General features: G+C 45.7%; 1 protein-coding gene across 1 annotated transcript; it reads right to left on the bottom strand.

Annotated features, from left to right (window-relative positions):
* Positions 1–3512: 3512 nt before the first annotated feature.
* Positions 3513–18502, bottom strand: LOC308160721 (tRNA (adenine(37)-N6)-methyltransferase-like; the record flags this gene model as incomplete). The annotated part of the gene is given in 8 exon segments (XM_080534663.1): positions 3513–3680; positions 8579–9019; positions 9025–9075; positions 9078–9249; positions 9403–9564; positions 9804–9967; positions 17453–17527; positions 18428–18502. Coding segments are annotated over 8 exon segments (1308 nt in total).
* Between the last annotated feature and the right edge of the window lie 1022 nt (positions 18503–19524).

The raw sequence follows: 19524 nt of genomic DNA, 5'->3' as shown, positions 1-19524 counted from the left end.
CATATATTATTTTCTTAGGATGGTTGATGTACAGATGATTCACTTACTTTAGACAAATGTACTTGTTGTAAGTCTCTTTGGGTAAAAGCATCTGCTAAATGGCAGTGTTTACATGGCACATGTAAAGTTACAGTTTTTCTTTATTTGTTGGTACAATTTGTATGAAACTAAAGGTCATGTACACAACATGTGAGCACAAAAGTAACATTTTCAGCTAAACAGTTATTCTCATTGCTTTTGCACAAAACAGCCACTCTGTACAACCTTATAGGCAATGCAGGAGTCTAGTTTCAGAGCAACTGACTACTGCACATCTAGTTACACTTGTTTTCTTTAGTGGACATTGTGAGTGGTGGAGAGTCAAAGTCAAGTTATGTTCTGAGACAGGCAATGCATCACTAATGTGTAAAACTCCACATACAACTTCTACCCGAACCCTAAAATTATATCTCAACACATTTAAGTAGAACAGCATGGAAGTACGGTCAGATGCAAGTAGCAGTCAATTGTTTTGAAGTAACTCCCAGACCAAATCCCTGTAGCCAAAAAGACAAAGTCATGTAAACGCTAATCTAAAACACAATTAAACGAAACAAAAACATATATTATATTTGTATCTCTTACTGTAACTTTGTTTGGTAAAGGCAAACACTTCTTCCAAGGCCGTTGTCGGGGCTGATAGACTGATTAGCAATGAGATTGAGCTGGGCTCCAACCAGGGCTGGCTGGAGGGGTGTGGCGCTCTGAGAGAGACACACACACACACACACACACACACACACACACACACACACACACATAGACACACAGAGAGAGAGAGACAGAGACACACTCACAGAGTGAGAGAGACAGACACAGAGTGAGAGAGAGACTAGACACACACAGAGACACACACAGAGAAGAGACCAGAGAGATCCACAGAGAGAGAGAGAAACACAGACACAGAGAGAGAGAGACTAGAGACACACAGAGAAACAGAGACACACAGAGAGAGAGAGTGACAGAGAGAGTGAGTCATTAGCAGTGTCCAAGTGAGATCACTATGAAAACAAGAGTGTCAGGTCATTACTAGTTTTTGATCATTTTTCCCATTTAAAAATAAATAAATATTTATTTATATTTTTAAATATATTTTTATATATTTTTCTAAGATTTTGAATGTTTCCTCAAACCTTCAAGTCGACTATGTGAAACGACCTGGGATTGTGTAATAGTGTGAAGAAGTCGAGAGACAGAGACACAGAGACAGAGAGAGAGAGAGAGACACAGAGGTACACAGAGAGAGAAAGACTAGAGACACACACAGAGGTAGAGAGACACAGAGGCAGAGAAACCCACGCAGAGAGAGAGAGTGAGTCACACACACACACTCACAGAGAGAGACTAGAGAGAGAGAGACACACACACACACAGAGGCACACACACAGAGGCAGAGAGAGACACACACACACACACACACACACACATAGAGTGAGAAGCAGAGAGAGGCACACACACATACACACACACACACACACACTCACAGAGAGGCAGAGAAACACACATAGTCAGAGAGAGAGACACAGAGGCAGAGCGACACACTGAGAGAGATGGGATTGGATGACGATGGCTTCTAAGCAGAGCCTGGGGGGAGACCGCTGTTGGGCCCTGCTAGGGACTGGCACCACTGTTGGGCCCTGCTAGGGACTGGCACCACTGTTGAGCCCTGCTAGGGACTGGCACCACTGTTGGGCCCTCCTAGGGACTGGCACCACTGTTGAGCCCTGCTAGGGACTGGCACCACTGTTGGGCCCTGCTAGGGACTGGCACCACTGTTGGGCCCTGCTAGGGACTGGCACCACTGTTGGGCCCTTCTAGGGACTGGCACAGCTGGTGGACTGCCGCTTTTGCCATCCCATAACCCAACACACCTGGAGAGAGAGAGGGATGGAGGGATGGAGAGATGACCATACTTCCTATGCTGGACTACGGTGACACAATCTATAAAATGGCATCAAAGAGTGCCCTCAGGAAACTTGACACACTCCACCACTCAGCCATTTGCTTTGCCACTGGTGCACCTTTCACTACTCACCACTGGTGCACCTTTCACTACTCACCACTGGTGCACCTTTCACTACTCACCACTGGTGCAACCTTCACTACTCACCACTGGTGCAACCTTCACTACTCACCACTGGTACAACCTTCACTACTCACCACTGGTACAACCTTCACTACTCACCACTGGTACAACCTTCACTACTCACCACTGGTACAACCTTCACTACTCACCACTGGTGCAACCTTCACTACTCACCACTGGTACAACCTTCACTACTCACCACTGGTACAACCTTCACTACTCACCACTGGTACAACCTTCACTACTCACCACTGGTACAACCTTCACTACTCACCACTGGTACAACCTTCACTACTCACCACTGGTACAACCTTCACTACTCACCACTGGTACAACCTCCACTACTCACCACTGGTTCAACCTTCGCTACTCACCACTGCGATCTCTACAAACTGGTAGGCTGGCCCTCCCTCCATACCAGGCGGCTTCTTCACTGGCTTCAATTAATCTATAAAACAATCCTGGGAAAATCACCTCTCTACCTCTCATCTCTCCTGCACCTCTCTACCTCTCATCTCTCCTGCACCTCTCTACCTCTCATCTCTCCTGCACCTCTCTACCTCTCATCTCTCCTGCACCTCTCTACCTCTCATCTCTACCTCTCATCTCTCTCGCACTTCTCTCACAACAGTTACCACTCAAGGTCTAAGGATCTCATCAAGCTCACCATCCCAAAAGCCTGCACTGTTTTCGGCCGCAAATCCTTCAGTTTTGCGGCAGCAAACGATTGGACCACCTTACAGAACACACTCAAACTCACAGCACTCACATCACTCCCCACTTTCAAAAATAAACTTCAGCAGATCATAGTTGACTGTTGTTCCTGCTGATTGCCCCCCCCCCCCACATACACATACACACACACACACGCACACACACACACGCACACACACACACACGCATACACACACACACACACCCCGCTCTCTATCCACACATAGGTTAGCTGAATTTGTTTCTATTTGTTTTTATTTATGTATCTTCACTGTCGTTGCCGTTCTAATGTATTATATGTATTGTTTTATGTTGATCAAGAGTATTTCTGTTTATATGTTTGTTTTTATTTTTGCCGGGGCCCCTTGGCCAGATCGCCATTGAAAATGAGAATTTGTTCTCAACTAATTTATCTGGTTAAATAAAGGTCAAATAAAATAAAATAAATAAATAGAGAGACAGAAAGATGGATATTCAAGCTATTAGTGAGTAGTATGGTGTCTGCGCATGGTGTATGGTGACTTGCGATGATCCTCCATCTCCAAAATAAGTCACAATGAAACACAAATGAATGCAAGACTGAGACAGAGAGATCGTAAAGATAGAACCATAGACGGAACAGTTCTAATCTGTTCTGTTCTGTGGACCGTTCACCTGCCGGGGGGCTGTTGGGTCAGACAGGTGTGACCCGCAGCACCTCGGCGAAGCCCTGTCCGAACCAGCAGGTGACGTCAGCGGTGTCCAGGGTGAAGAAGAACAGCCTGTCCTGGAAGCGCGTCCTCCTGTACACTGACCTGGGGTCAGCTGACAGAACCTCTCGTATGGCGGCGGCAGCCTCCTCCGGACCCTGCTTCTGCAGGACGTTAACATAATATGTCATTATGTTCATATTATGGAACCACACAGACATGAAACTCTCAATAATTTAACTGCTTTTTACTGCAACTCATTTCAAAATAGTAGAAAATACCACCACTCACCTGAGGTGCTGGAGCTGAAGAGCTGTTGTATGTAGTTTATGTCTGAATGAGGAGTAAGCTACAAATGAATTGCCCCCAGTGGGATCAATAAAGTTGTCTGAATCTGAATCTGAGTATCAAATAGAGTGAAAAAAGCAGCATCTGCACACTCAAATCTGTGCATAATTTCAGTCATAGACCTTCTTCAGGCATAAAGCAGTGACAAGTGAATGCAGTAGTACAAACAGCATCACTTCAGCCAATGCAACACCTGTGTCAAATATTTCACCTAGTGGATAGACATCATGTGTAGTCCTAGATTTAGTGGACTACAAAAGCCACATACACAAGTGTTCACTGAGACAAGAAACACCAAAAAACATAAAATATATATAACTAAACAAAAAACAATAGACATTCTCTATTGTTTTTTGTACTGCAACTCATTTGACTGCATGTTCTATGTGAGCCGTGACTGGTGAAAGTCGCATGAGATGCAGTGAAGTAAAGCACAACAATAGTATTTGACCCCTGGGTACAATCAAGCCCGGATTATCCATATATTGCATCGGGTGAATGCCCTGGGGCACCAGCCAATGGGGGGGCACCAAATTATTCGGACAATGAAGAGACCTTTAAAATATTTTGCGCACATTTTTTAAATATAGGCTATATTTACTGGAAGTCATCCACACAGGTACAAAACGAACGGTTATATTTAGGCTATAATTTATAAAAAGATAAATAATTGCGAGTTCTGTGTAAGTGCCCCCCCCCCCCAGTCATAGACAAGTGCGCGATTCATCAGAGCAACGCATCCGGGTACTTTCCCCTCCCGTAATGTCCACGCCCCTTTTTAAGCGAGACGTTTTTCAACCGTGGGGGCACCAGGAGGGGCGGTTGTGGGTGCCCCCCCTGAGTCCGCCAGTGGTCCTGGGATGATCGACGGGAGATGCAGGGGGGGGGAGTCGGGGGCCACGCACACAGCTACCCGGGACGCAGGACAGTGGAGGCGGGTGTATCTCGGGTGTATCTCGGGTGTATCTCTCTCACTGTCTCTGGCAACCGGCGTCCCAAGGTCTCGCGATACGTTGGTGCGGCTATGGCTAGCTCCCGTTGGACGCTCCGTTAGTAGCTAGGCAACGCCTCCCCGTCTCTTCGCTGCTCGCAAGGCAGCTGACAGTCAAACTATGTCTGATAATAACCACGTATATATATATATATATATATATATGTATAATAACGTTGGTTACTATTTTCTCAGCTGTATTAATCACACTAAACACAACTCAATAATACCCCGGCGGCTCTGGTCTCCAAACATTCAACTTTCTTCCTCTCATCACCACTCGCTGCTCTCTGCTCTCTCCTCAGCTCACACACACACACACACACACGCACGCACGCACGCACACACACACACACACACGCACACACACACACACACACACACACACACACACACACACACACACACACGCACGCACACACGCACACACACACACACACACACGCACACACACACACACGCACATCAAAAGCCGCCAACTGAACTACGGCATCATTACTTAGACACACAACATGTTATGTGTTTTAGACAAATGGCAAGAAAACAATAAACGAAATCAAAGAGAGAGAAAAGGGGGGAAACCTAGCTGGGCGGGGGCAAGGTAATTTCTTATTAATTATTAATTACTCAAAATGAGCTTAATCAAACTAACTAATCGATGTGCATCTGGACCGTCGTAACAATTATTATTATTGTTGTTGTTGTTGTTATTATTATTATTATTATTATTATTATCAACTAGAGCAATGCCTCAGTGTGTGTCATGATGTTGCTATGGTGATAAGGGGTGGTGATGTCACAGTGCGGTCAAGACAAAACTGAGTGTCAAAGTGTCAAGTGGTCATTATTGGAGAAACTTCCAACAGGTAAGGTCATATTACTTTACCTGTAGAATAGGTGAATAGAGGAGGTGTATAGTTTGATGTAGTGAAGGTTTAAGAAGTATCTGTCTACCTGCCAGTCTGTCCCCCTGTCTATCTGCCTGCTTGTCTGTCAAGCCCGGATTATCCATATATTGCATCGGGTGCAGTGTGCGAATTAAATCACGGTGTGCGGGGGAGCCCAGGGGTTAAAGCAAAAAAAAAAAAAAATCTCCTGACGGAAAAAAAAAATCAGGCCAAATCGGGGCCGGTGGCTTTCCGTGCGCAAAGCGCGCGTGCGATTTTCCGTTCTACGTTCTAATGCTTTGACTTTTCTTTCGAAAAATGTGAATACATTTCCGCGTTGTCGAAAATCAATGACACATCGCTAGTCAACTAACACGGCTTGTTTTGTGAGCCTGCTAACAATGTAAAGTAGTGTTGTAGTTAATTAGGTAACAATGTAAAGTAGTGTTCTAGTTAACTAGGTAACAATGTAAAGTAGTGTTCTAGTTAAAACTAGGTAGCAGTCCAATCCATTTCGCTGCTGTATTTTGGCTTGACTAGCGAGTTTGTGTTGTGATTCTCAACAACGTTTCACCCTTTTCCATAGTTTTGAATAATACATGTGTGGACTGACGATGTAGCGCAGCCTAACTTATTCTAATAATTATTTAACATAGTTTTATTCTGATAATGATTCCCCCCTCCTCCCAGACTTACAAGGTCACATTATTATTGGATTGGTTGTTTGGTGCCGGGTGAAGTTGGCTAAACATTTAACCTGCTAGCTAGCAAGAGAAACATCATGTCACTCTCCAAAGGTCTAAAGAGGAAAGTTGACGGTGAAAACAGGGCATTTAAAGAGGAATGGACAGCGAACTATGCGTTCATCCTACCTGGTTTCATCAATGCAAAGCCGTTATGAGAGACTCGCATTTTCCGTGCTCACAATGAATGTTCCCTTCCACCTATACATGCGAGTCGTCCTTTTCGTCAATGAATGTGATAAAGACGCGCTAGAGGAATCGATTGGTGCATAAAAACCTTGAGAACTGCCGGATTAAAGTGACGTCCATAATAATAATAAATAATAATAATACATTAGACTTATAGCGCTTTTCTAGACATTCAAAGACGTCCATATCACCAGATAGCCAATAAATAGTGACCGATGGGAGATGCCAGTTTTCTCATTAAGTGAGATTTAATAGCCTAATATTATTTTTTCTATTTTTAATGAATGGCTCATTGTAATTATTATCCCTAGTAATGTAGCGTGTTTGCTCTGTCATTAAATGTTTTTCAGGAGCATAGGCTAAGCAGATTTTGTTATATTTTTTTTGCACCGATTTAGTTGTCAATGTTTTTCATAAAATTAAACTGCATTTGCTTTGTTACTGTTCACATGTGTGGTGCAGTCACATTCACATAGCCTATAAGTAAACATTAAGTTTGAATTATTTACTGAGCTGGCGTTACTTTTTTCAAACCACACACCGCATGTCGGCTATTTCAGCACCACGCGTTGTCCACCTACTTATCACTATGAGGGGTTCAGCGTCAGTGCACCCCGCTGCAAGTTACTGTCGCATAGTTGTAGCCAATAAAGGCCTATATGTAGGCTATAAAGGCTATTATATATCATTTATATACCTAATACCAACATCAAAATAGATTGTATGCCTCTACAAATCATATTACACAAGGTAAAATCCGTCACAACTTGGAATAAATCCATCGCAATTTAGAATATTTTAGAGCTCCCCCAAAATTTCACAAACCATGTTTCCAGGGGAGCTCATGTCACCACTAGGGGAGCTATAGCTCCCCGAGCTCCCCCTTATTTCGCACCCTGATCGGGTGAATGCCCTGGGGCACCAGCCAATGGGGGGGCACCAAATTATTCGGACAATGAAGAGACCTTTAAAATATTTTGCGCACATTTTTAAAATATAGGCTATATTTACTGGAAGTCATCCACACAGGTACAAAACTAACGGTTATATTTAGGCTATAATTTATAAAAAGATAAATAATTGCGAGTTCGGTGTAAGTGCCCCCCCCCCCAGTCATAGACAAGTGCGCGATTCATCAGAGCAACGCATCCGGGTACTTTCCCCTCCCGTAATGTCCACGCCCCTTTTTGGGTGATAGAAGCGGAGAAGTTTGAATGGCGGTCAATGGGAATTTCTGGTCTTCGCTACTTTAATCCGATAAAATAAGAAAACCGTAGTGCTTTTTAGATATTAGGAGCCCAAATCCGATGGCCAGTTAGGCAAACTATTATATAGTGTCGTTGCCGATCAATGATCGACGTCGTTATATAGAGAAAATTAATGAAATAGGGGTTGATGCATCAGAGCCGTCATACGTCATCTCCCTGTCATCTGGGATTTGTAGTTCTTCATTTGATTTGCCGTGGTCCTAACGTCTTCACCTCCAGTCCCCCCAACAGCGTTTGCTTTCGTTTCTTCTTTGAACATTTATCTCCCATGATTACAATAGAAATATCATGCACAGTAGCACTAGTCGATAGCCGTTATGGGTGAAGGGTTAGTAGGTACTAAGTAGTACCTTAGTAGGCTAGATAGTAGGGGGGGGGGGGGCACACATCAAGTCTGGTCACCCTAGGGCACCCTAGGGGGTTAATCCGGGCCTGGGTACAATCCCAATGAGATGCAGTGAAATCAAAAGACATATTCTGCAAGGCTGTAATTCTCCCGATTTATGAGAGAACTGGCCATTTCTGTGGCGCCCTCCTGTGGACTAAAAGTACAACTACCTTCTTTAACACTTCACTCCGTACAATCCCAATGATGAACTTTTATGCTGTTGTATCATATAAAACCAGTGATTCCAGAAGCTTACCTTCAGTGTCTGGGGACAGGAACTCCTCCAGCTCCTTCTCAGCATTGGAGGTGAAGCGCACCTCCGGACTGGCCACTGGGGGGTCCCTGATCCAGCCAGCGATGGTGCTGTAGGCCTCCTCCACATAGCAAGGCGCAGTAGCATCATCCATAGGATCTGAAGGTTTCATCTTAGGCCCGTCTGAAGCCTGGGACTTTCCTAGGGAGCTTGCCTGGGTGAGGGGCAGGCTATCTCCCTGGCTGACATAGGCCTTGAGCTCCCCCAGGACTGTGTGGAGGTCTTTGGTCAGAGTGGAGGGGCCTGGGGGTTTGGGGGCGGAGCAGCTGGAGGTGTCGCCTGAGCTGAGGATGTAGACCTTGGATTTGTCTTTTGATAGGAGTATCCTAGGGTCTAGGTTATGATGCATGTCCCCCCTGTCAGCCTCAAACTTCTCTGGAAGGAAGGACCTACTGAGTCAGTAAGCATGCTCACTGGTGCACACTGGTGACATCATCTGCTGACACGTTGGTGACTTCAGGTTGGGCGTCACATTCCCCAGCGTCTGTGTCCATGTCCTGTCTGCTGTGTGGGGAGTCGTAGTCTGGGATGTAGGGTTTGATGTCGAGGACGGGAGTGCCAGTGATCATGTCGATCTCTGACAGGTGAAGGGTGTCACCAAGAGAACGTAGAAACATAAGCAAACACTCATGAGTCACACACACACACATACATACATACACATACATACACACATATACACACATACCTTAAGACAAAAAAAACATTCCACCACTCAGGAGAGTGTAGGCTCCAGAGTCCAGTTACTAACCTGTGACTCTGTCCAGCTTGGCCAGGGTCAAGCCCAGGGCATTGGGCCGGTGGGGGCTGCGTGTGGAGTACACCCCTACCCTCTGGCCGTTCAGTCTCGGAGGCTTCACTTTGGCCTTGTAGCTCAGGTGGCCGTTCTTGTGGAAGAGGAAGATGACCCTGGAAGGAGATCAGATCAGGACAACATTGTAAACAGCAGTGGTTCTACTGAAATGTCAGGTGATCCAAAAACAGTTCAAGAGTGAAAGCGATAGGATGTGTATGTAGCATGGTACGTTACAGCAATCAAGTCTGTTTCACTTTCCTAGGCCAACCTTACTACTTTCTCAAATTATTAGTGTGTCTACAACACACTTCCTCTTGAACTCCATCCACATCAGTGCGACTACAGATCATACCAGACATGCGAGTAGTCTTCCAGGCCGACCAGGGAGTGTTCGGCGTTGTTGAAGACTGTCCGCTGGATCTGAAGGGTGGCCCTGGAGGGGCCGCAGACAGTCGGCTGTCTGGGGGTGCCGTTCCTTACAGAAAAACAGGATCTGATGTAACCAACGGGGGCTGTCTGGATGTGGTGAGAAAAAGAGAGAGTGAGAGATAGAGACAGAGACAGAGAGACACACAGAGAGAGAGACACACAGAATGAGAGTGAGAGAGACAGAGAGACAGACACAAAGAGAGAGACACACACACAGACACAGAGAGACACACAGAGAGAGACACACACACAGACACAGAGTGAGAGAGACAGAGACACAGAGAGACAAAGACACATTCAAACACAGAAAGAGAGAGACAGAGAGACACACACAGAGAGAGACACAGACACAGAGAGAGAGAGACAGAGAGAGTGAGTGATTAGCAATGTCCAAGTGAAATCACTATGAAAACAAGAGTGTCAGGTCATTACTAGTTTTAGTAAAAAGTGGTAATTTTTCAAAAAATATATATTTATTTATATATATATATTTTTTTTTTCCAATATTCTGAATATGTGTCCTCAAACCTTCATGTCGACTATATGAAAAGACCTGGGACTATGTAATAGTGTGAAGAAGTCGTGGCTCAATGGACCTTCACCCCAAGATCTGGGGATTGCAGGTTCAAGCCTAGCTGAGGTCAGAGAAAAGTGGAGCTTCTTCCCCAAAAGGTCCTCCTTTGAGCCAGAACCAGCGACCTAAGAATATCAGCATTGAATCTGGTCTAAACCCATCCGCTCAATAAGCTTAACCACACCCCTTCGATAGCTCAGTTGGTAGAGCGGAGGACTGTAGAGGTTCAATGCTGATATCCTTAGGTCGCTGGTTCAAATCCGGCTCGAAGGAGGAACTTTTTCACCATAAGTTCAGTCGAGTATTCAACAAAGCCCTGTCCAGCCCGAATTAACTCCCTGAGTTGATTTCAACACTTTTTGTGGGTTTATATAGCTCTACACTCTCCAAAGTTAAATGAACACTTTCAAAATAGTTAAACATATAACACTATGCCAGAGTTCCTTTTTTAACTCGCAAAACAGAGATAAAGTAACACTAAAGGAATAGACAAATAACACAGAGTTACATGTTTAACTATTTGGTGTTGGTTTCACTCCCTAAAGCAGGGATGGCCAACCAGTCGGAGACTAGGAGCCCCCCCAAAAATGATTGGGGTGCCACAAAGAGCCACATCATACCTCACAAAAGCACTCACACTCACTCACTCAGTCACTCACACACACACACACACACACACACACACACACACACACACACACACACACACACACACACACACACACACGCAATCAATCAACTTCGTTGGAAGTCTGAGGCCATCTTTTTCAGTGTGACATTTTCTGGAGAAAAGATTTCTACCACATCAGTGATGCATTTCTTCACAAACACTCCTTCATTTAGCAATGTGCAATGTTCCAGGCCACTTGATAGGACGGTGTTGTCACTTCTATGCATTCAGTTGTAACTGACAAAACTTGGACATGGGTCTAGGCTAGGACATTGGTCTGGAGGGCTAGGACAGAGGGCTGGAGGGCTAGGACAGAGGGCTGGAGGGCTAGGACAGAGGGAGGGCTAGGACAGAGGGCTGGAGGGCTAGGACAGAGGGAGGGCTAGGACAGAGGGCTGGAGGGCTAGGACAGAGGGAGGGCTAGGACAGAGGGAGGGCTAGGACAGAGGGCTGGAGGGCTAGGACATAGGGAGGGCTAGGACAGAGGGCTGGAGGGCTAGGACAGAGGGAGGGCTAGGACAGAGGGCTGGAGGGCTAGGACAGAGGGCTGGAGGGCTAGGACAGAGGGCTGGAGGGCTAGGACAGAGGGCTGGACGGCTAGGACATAGGGAGGGCTAGGACAGTGGGAGGGCTAGGACAGAGGGAGGGCTAGGACAGAGGTTTGATTGATTGATTGAAAACCTTTATTGTCCCCAATGGGGAAATTTTGTTGTCAAACAGCTCAGTTAGGGCAGAAAACATTCAATACAGAAAACAGAAAAACATTCAATAAAATACATAAAACAGTGCAGGCTCAATAAGTAAAAAGTTCCAAAAGTTCCAGCTCCAGGTCTCCCCCACCCTGCAGGGCCTGGTTGTAGAGTCGGAGTGCAGCTGGAACAAAGGACTGTCCAAATCTTTTTGTACTTTGACGGGGGAGAACAAATCTGTGGCTGAACTTGCTCCTCATCCCTGCCAGCTCGCAGTACATCGGGTGGGAGGGATTGGCCAGCATGGCCGCCAGTTTTTTCCCCATCCTCTGTTCTGCCACCACCTCTAGGCTGTCCAGCCCGGTCCCCACCACAGAGCTGGCCTTCTTCACCAGTTTGTTTAGCTTCGCAGCATCCCTGGCACAGATGTTTCCACCCCAGCAGGCCACGGCGAAGAACAGAACGCTGGCAACCACCGACTGATAAAACATTTGCAGCAGCTTGTTGCAGACACCGAAAGACCTCAGCCTTCTCAGGAAAAACAGTCTGCTCTGCCCTTTCCTGAGAAGAGCCTCGGTGTTGTCAGTCCAGTCCAGTTTGTTATTAATTTGTACTCCCAGGTACCTGTAGGAGTCCACCCTCTCGACTTCCACCCCCTTGATGGTGATGGGGGCTGGGGTCCTTCTCTTCCTCCTAAAATCCACCACCAACTCCTTTGTTTTGCTGGTGTTAAGCAAAAGGTAGTTGGTGTCGCACCACTGCACGAAGCTCTCCACCAGGGCCCTGTACTCCTCATCCCTGTCGTCTGTGATGTAACCGACGATAGAGGAGTCATCCGAAAACTTCTGCAGGTGGCACTGGTCGGAGCTAAACTGGAAGTCGGAGGTATAGAGGGTGAAGAGAAAGGGTGACAGAACAGTTCCCTGGGGGGCACCGGTGTTGCACACCACCACCTCAGACTGACAGCCCTGCAGTCTCACATACTGACGCCTGTCTGTGAGGTAGTTGTGGATCCAAGCCGTCAGGGAGTCCTCCACACACATCACTGCTAGTTTGTCAGCCAGCAGTGATGGCTTGATAGTGTTAAATGCACTGGAGAAGTCGAAGAACATGGTCCTCACCATGCTCTGTGGCCTCTCCAGGTGTGTGTAGGCCCTGTGCAGCATGTAAATGATGGCGTCCTCCACCCCCATGCTCTCCTGGTATGCAAACTGCCGGGGGTCCAGGAAGTCCTTCACCTGGGGCTTAAGGTGTTGCAGCACTAGCCTCTCCAGGATCTTCATGACCTGTGGTGTCAGGGCGACAGGTCTGTAGTCGTTTGGGGTGCTGGGCCGTCCCTTCTTTGGCACTGGGACGATGCAAGAGGTCTTCCAGAGCTGTGGCACCCTCCTCAGTCTTAGAGATAGACTGAAGAGATGTTGGAATGTGTCCGCCAGCTCTCCAGCACACACCTTCAGAACCCTGGGGTTGATGTTGTCTGGACCTCTGGACTTGTTCACATTCACCCTGGAAAGCTGCCTTCTCACCTGCTCAGATGTTATAAAGCTGTGAGTACCGGTGTCTCCAGGTGTGAAGCATGCTCCCTGGCTCCTGGTGTTGGTAAGGGGAGGCAGTTGCTGCTGGGGTGCTGCTGGGGTGTCAGGGGGAGTGGGGGCTACTGTTGCCAGTAGGGCTAGGACAGAGGGCTGGAGGGCTAGGACAGAGGGAGGGCTAGGACAGAGGGCTGGAGGGCTAGGACAGAGGGAGGGCTAGGACAGAGGGCTGGAGGGCTAGAACAGTGGGAGGGCTAGGACAGAAGACTGGAGGGCTAGGACAGAGGGAGGGCCACCAAAATACGCTCAAAATATACACCAGCAGAGTGAGCAGACTTAGATATTATTAGGCAGCTAATAATTAACAACACAATAGTATAATTACCTTACAAACGATTTTAGAAAGAGTGCATATTTTTACAGCTGCTGAAACAATTCGGAGTGCTAGATCAGATGTCTGGTAGATTCAAATATTGAATAGGAAATATTCTCATATTCTCGCTTCTGGTTTCGCCAATTCGCCGTGTGTGTGTGTGTGTGTGTGTGTGTGTGTGTGTGTGTGTGTGTGTGTTATGCTGTCAACAATCGACCACCAGATGGCGCCATGCCCCGTGTTTCTGCTATCTCGCTTGAGGAGGGGTAGAATGAGGTGTGCCTGTGTTGGAATTCAACAGACACTGGAATGGAATGGCTGCCATGTAGAGATGCTGATTTAAGAAATACATGTCTCTTAATTTTTTCCAGAGCTGTATACTGTACAGACTCCAGGGTAGACTGCCATTGCTATGCCATTTAGCTTCCACTCGTCCAGTACTTTCATATCTATCCTTAGGAAGGGTGGGAGGCAGCATTTCTAATTAGTCTAATCCTAAATTTCGTTGTTTGGTACCTGTACTGTAGCAATGACAAATAAAGTCCATTCCATTCCATTCCATTCCATTCCATTCCATTCCATTCCATTCCATAATCCAATACAGTACTCAAGCGCCAACAGTGTAGTTGTCATGAACGACCAGCTGAGGGCGCCATTAGACTGTCACCGAACCGTCTTGGGCGAAAAGTTTCCATTGAGAATTCATTGAAAAGTTAAGGGAACGTTAAGCTTAACCTTCAGTAATATCTTGGTCTACTCTACACGGCGTTGTTAGGTTGTCCACAGAAAAGTGGTGCTTATTCCCCAAAAGGTCCTACTTTGAGCCAGAACCAGCGACCTAAGGATATCGGCATTGAATCTGGTCTAAAGCCATCCGCTCTATTTCTTTACCACGCCCCTTCGATAGCTCAGTTGGTAGAGCGGAGGACTGTAGAGGTTCAATGCTGACATCCTTAGGTCGCTGGTTCAAATCCGGCTCGAAGGAGGACATTTTTTTTTACCACTTTTATGACAAAAACAAACAAATCAGCATCACCCTACTCCATTAGCTGTCGCCAATCGCAGCACTTCAATTATTTTATTAAAGGTCTACTAGCCAATCACGTAGACGCACTACATTAGCTGACAGCTACACAGGCGGATAACCATCATTGGGTTGGTAATCAATTGGCTATCCAAAACCACACATTGTACATGATAACATAGCTAGCTATGTCAAGAATCCAAAAGCCACATATTATATATATTATAGGGAATGTTTCAGTCTGCTTGCTGGCTGATGCTCAACATCAGCGTGGTCAAACGTTCTGACCGCAAAACTATCCCTATGGTAACTATCGCTACGGGCACGAGTTGAACGTTCTATGTCCACTTTTAGGGAAAAATAGCTCTGTCGGGACCATCGCTTGGTTTGACAATTCCATACCACATACCAGGTGCACTTTGGGAGAGGGCATGATGGACTCCCGGTAAAGATGAAACCATGCGACAAGTAGCTGTCATCGTAGTGTTTTCGTTGTCTTGCTGCTGGCCTCTATTACCATCGCTGCAGAGCCACTGAATGATGAAGTTGATGGCTCAGATCCAGTGTTATCTGATTCTGGAGCCTTTCTTTTCAAAAACCGTCCCATGCCAGACAGTTCCACGTGCTTCACGCAACACTGGGCAGTAAACAAACACAAATAAACCCTAGGTTACTACTGTCATACACTGACCCCGGCGTTGACGTTTTAACGGGCCTGCGCCCTGGGCCGATGTAAAAGTTGGATGGGGGGCGCATTATATAAATAAAATTAACATAACATAACATAACGTGGGGGAAACGCATGACACACATTTTGATTATTTATGAGGCGGCTAATGATCTGCATTTTCATGATAAGTTGCGTAATTATCGTTTATAGGAATTGTAATCCATTTTATTATTTTAGCAATGTCAAACCGGAACCCCGGTTGAGAATCACTGAACTGGGAGGTAAGCAAACTAGATGGGGGGTAAAACAAAATACGCGAGTCAATCAGTTTATGCTGAACATCTACTGTTTTGTATGTTTATTTTATTTTCCTGCAAATAAAGACTTTAGAAAAATGTCAGGTATGATTAATTATCATAGTAAATTATATAGCATGTGCATTTCTATGAACACTAGTTCACTACAAATACAACTATGTGTTATACAAAGAAGACCTTTTGGGGAACAAGCACCACTTGTAACAACGATTAAACTACTCGAGGGGACAAGATAGGCACGAAAAAGTTAGTTCCCTGACCGGGAATCGAACCCGGGCCGCGGCGGTGAGAGCGCCGAATCCTAACCACTAGACCACCAGGGAAGGATAGGTAGTACCATCACTGTCAAAAAAATTATATTTATAAATACGTGGCCACATCTAGCATATTATGGTTATGTTAACAATTGGAAATCATCAGTTCTGGGTCTTACTTAAAGGATCATTCTTCGGTTCATTCACAGTTATAGCTGGCTACGTCAGATTTAGCGTTGCACTGATTGGTATTGCTTATGGGAGGATTCAATATCAGCCTATCATCTTAGGTCATAAGATTCTTAGAACACATAACAGGTTTTGGGTTACAACAGTAAATTGTTACATCAATTTCTTGCAGGGTATGAAGTCACGTGCAGATGTGAGACCTTGACTAAATAATGAGCCTCTCCTACTGGCTACCAAACCTTTTCTGCTGCTGTACCCAAGTTGTGGAACACCCTTCCACCAGCCGTCCGATGCTCTGATACTTTCAATAAATTCAAGACCAGACTCAAGATTTATATTTAAAATAGAACTTTTGTTGATTAAATAATCACAAATAAACACACACAAATAAACAAGTTAACCTGAGGTTTTATAAATAACTATTTACAGAGAAGAAAATAACTACTTTCTCATATGCTCGAACCACTGGTCCTTAGTCAGAGACTCAGTCATAGGACAATATGGGTGTCCCTTGTAATGGCTGTGGCCAGTCAATGCCTTGGGCTGCCCACACTTCTTGCAGACGTTAGGCTTTCCAGTTCGTTTGCGGACGTTCGGGGCAGCCAGATGAGGGGCAGGTGGAGCAAACAGGGTTTGGAGAATGACAGGAGAAGGGACAGCAAACACAAGGGGGGAAGGGGTGGGGTTGGTGGTTGGAGGGAAAGTAAAAAGTGGACTGGTGAATGGATAAAAGGAATGAATAACAGGGCAAAATGTTATGGACACCATTGAGACAGTCAATGCAGGCCGGAGAGGACTCTGCACAGGCATGGCAGGGACTGAGGCTGTGGCAGCAGCAGGGGTCATGGCAGGAGGTGGAGCTGGACCCTGCACCGTAGTAGCAGCAGTCGCAGAGGCAGACGTGGGTGCCGATGGAACACTGGATGTCTGCTGAAGACATACAGATACAACAAGTATCAATACTACCAGAATAAGAGAGACTGATAATAGGATAATTTTTCAGCATAACAAATAGTTACATTTCATTACCTTCTGGGAGTGAAATCCACAGACACAACGCTGTGGCCCACCAAACAGCGATATCTGGCCATGAGCCTGCGCTGGACATTTCTCAATCTGTAACCAAATGGAATGCTCAATTTCCTTGCATATACAATCTAGCCTATGTGTGTTCACTCTGAAGTTGGTGAAGTTTCACAGACAAACATTACCTTCTGGTAGAGGGTATACCACCTCTTTTGTCTGGGGGCTGGCCTGTTCCCTACATTAGAGGGCCATACCCCAGTGGTGGCAAATGCCTTTAGGCGAGACAGCCACTCACTGGACCCCATGGCCCTGTGCTTCTTGGTCGCCATCTGAGGCCAACAAGAGGAAGAATGTCAATCTAACTGTCATGTCTGTAGTAAAAATATTTTATCAATGAAATCTGTCTTACCTGTCATCAATCATAATCTTTTACCATAGTGGTGGTGACCATAACACTCCATTGTCAGTAAAAAATTGTTCACCATACACTCCATAATAGTTCACCATACACTCCATTGTCAGTAAAAAAAAGTGTCATGAGTTAAATCAATCTATCTGCAATGGGTCACTCCCTTTGAAGATAGATTGACAGTATAATGACAGCAAACACAAGGGGGGAAGGGGTGGGGTTGGTGGTTGGAGGGAAAGTAAAAAGTGGACTGGTGAATGGATAAAAGGAATGAATAACAGGGCAAAATGTTATGGACATATTCACCATTGAGACAGTCAATGCAGGCCGGAGAGGACTCTGCACAGGCATGGCAGGGACTGAGGCTTTGGCAGCAGCAGGGGTCATGGCAGGAGGTGGAGCTGGACCCTGCACCGTAGTAGCAGCAGTCGCAGAGGCAGACGTGGGTGCCGATGGAACACTGGATGTCTGCTGAAGACATACAGATACAACAAGTATCAATACTACCAGAATAAGAGAGACTGATAATAGGATAATTTTTCAGCATAACAAATAGTTACATTTCATTACCTTCTGGGAGTGAAATCCACAGACACAACGCTGTGGCCCACCAAACAGCAATGTCTGGCCATGAGCCTGCGCTGGACATTTCTCAATCTGTAACCAAATGGAATGCTCAATTTCCTTGCATATACAATCTAGCCTAATGTGTTCACTCTGAAGTTGGTGAAGTTTCACAGACAAACATTACCTTCTGGTAGAGGGTATACCACCTCTTTTGTCTGGGGGCTGGCCTGTTCCCTACATTAGAGGGCCATACCCCAGTGGTGGCAAATGCCTTTAGGCGAGACAGCCACTCACTGGACCCCATGGCCCTGTGCTTCTTGGTCGCCATCTGAGGCCAACAAGAGGAAGAATGTCAATCTAACTGTCAAGTCTGTAGCAAAAATATTTTATCAATGAAATCTGTCTTACCTGTCATCAATCATAATCTTTCACCATAGTGGTGACCATAACACTCCATTGTCAGTAAAAAATTGTTCACCATACACTCCATAATAGTTCACCATACACTCCATTGTCAGTAAAAAAATTTGTCATGAGTTAAATCAATCTATCTGCAACGGGTCACTCCCTTTGAAGATAGATTGACAGTATAATGACAGAGCACATTCATCAACATTTCGCAACATTCATCAACATTCATCATTCATCATCAACATTTCGCCAGCAACGACAACCATATATTCATTCTTGATTCAATAAGCTATGTTGCTTCAAGTAGTTTTTAGTGACTTTAGTGACACATTCTTAGTGATCGAAAAGCGAGTTTACCTTGCACTCGCTCGGTCTCATACACAGCGAACGTTGAGTGTGTTGCTATGAATGGATTAAACAACACAGCATTAATTCAGCAGGATAATTATTAATATACAATATAACTGAATCAATTTTTCAGGGAACGTGAGTGTTCAGCGAACATAGAACTAGCCGCGTCTGCCCGTCGTCAAAAACGAGAGGTGCAACGTGTTGCTATGAACCAGTGGTGTAGTCTAGTTTTTTCTAGTGGGTATACTGTGATTTTGCCCTCCCAGTCAGAGCGACACCTGTCCCGTAGCGACACCCCATAAGCACCACCACACTCACTTATGCATACAGTATGCATCTACACCGGTGTTTGCTGCCTTGGGGGGGGGGGGGGGGGGGGGGGTGGCATGGACTGTACTTGTACATCAAGCTGCCTGACGCTACAGAAACAGGACTATACATTGAATTCATATCAAATCATAACATTATTCTAATTGAATATTGGGTTGCTGTGGGCAATAGAGTCAGATACTGTCTTTACTTACTCTCTCACCTGTAAGAAAATCGTATGTCCAACTACAAAAAAACAGACATTTCCAATGAGTGAGG

This window comes from Nansenia antarctica (assembly GCF_963989245.1).
Source record: "Nansenia antarctica genome assembly, chromosome: 6".
Classification (NCBI taxonomy): Eukaryota; Metazoa; Chordata; class Actinopteri; order Argentiniformes; family Microstomatidae; genus Nansenia; species Nansenia antarctica.
This window is presented reverse-complemented; position numbering and strand designations above follow the sequence as displayed.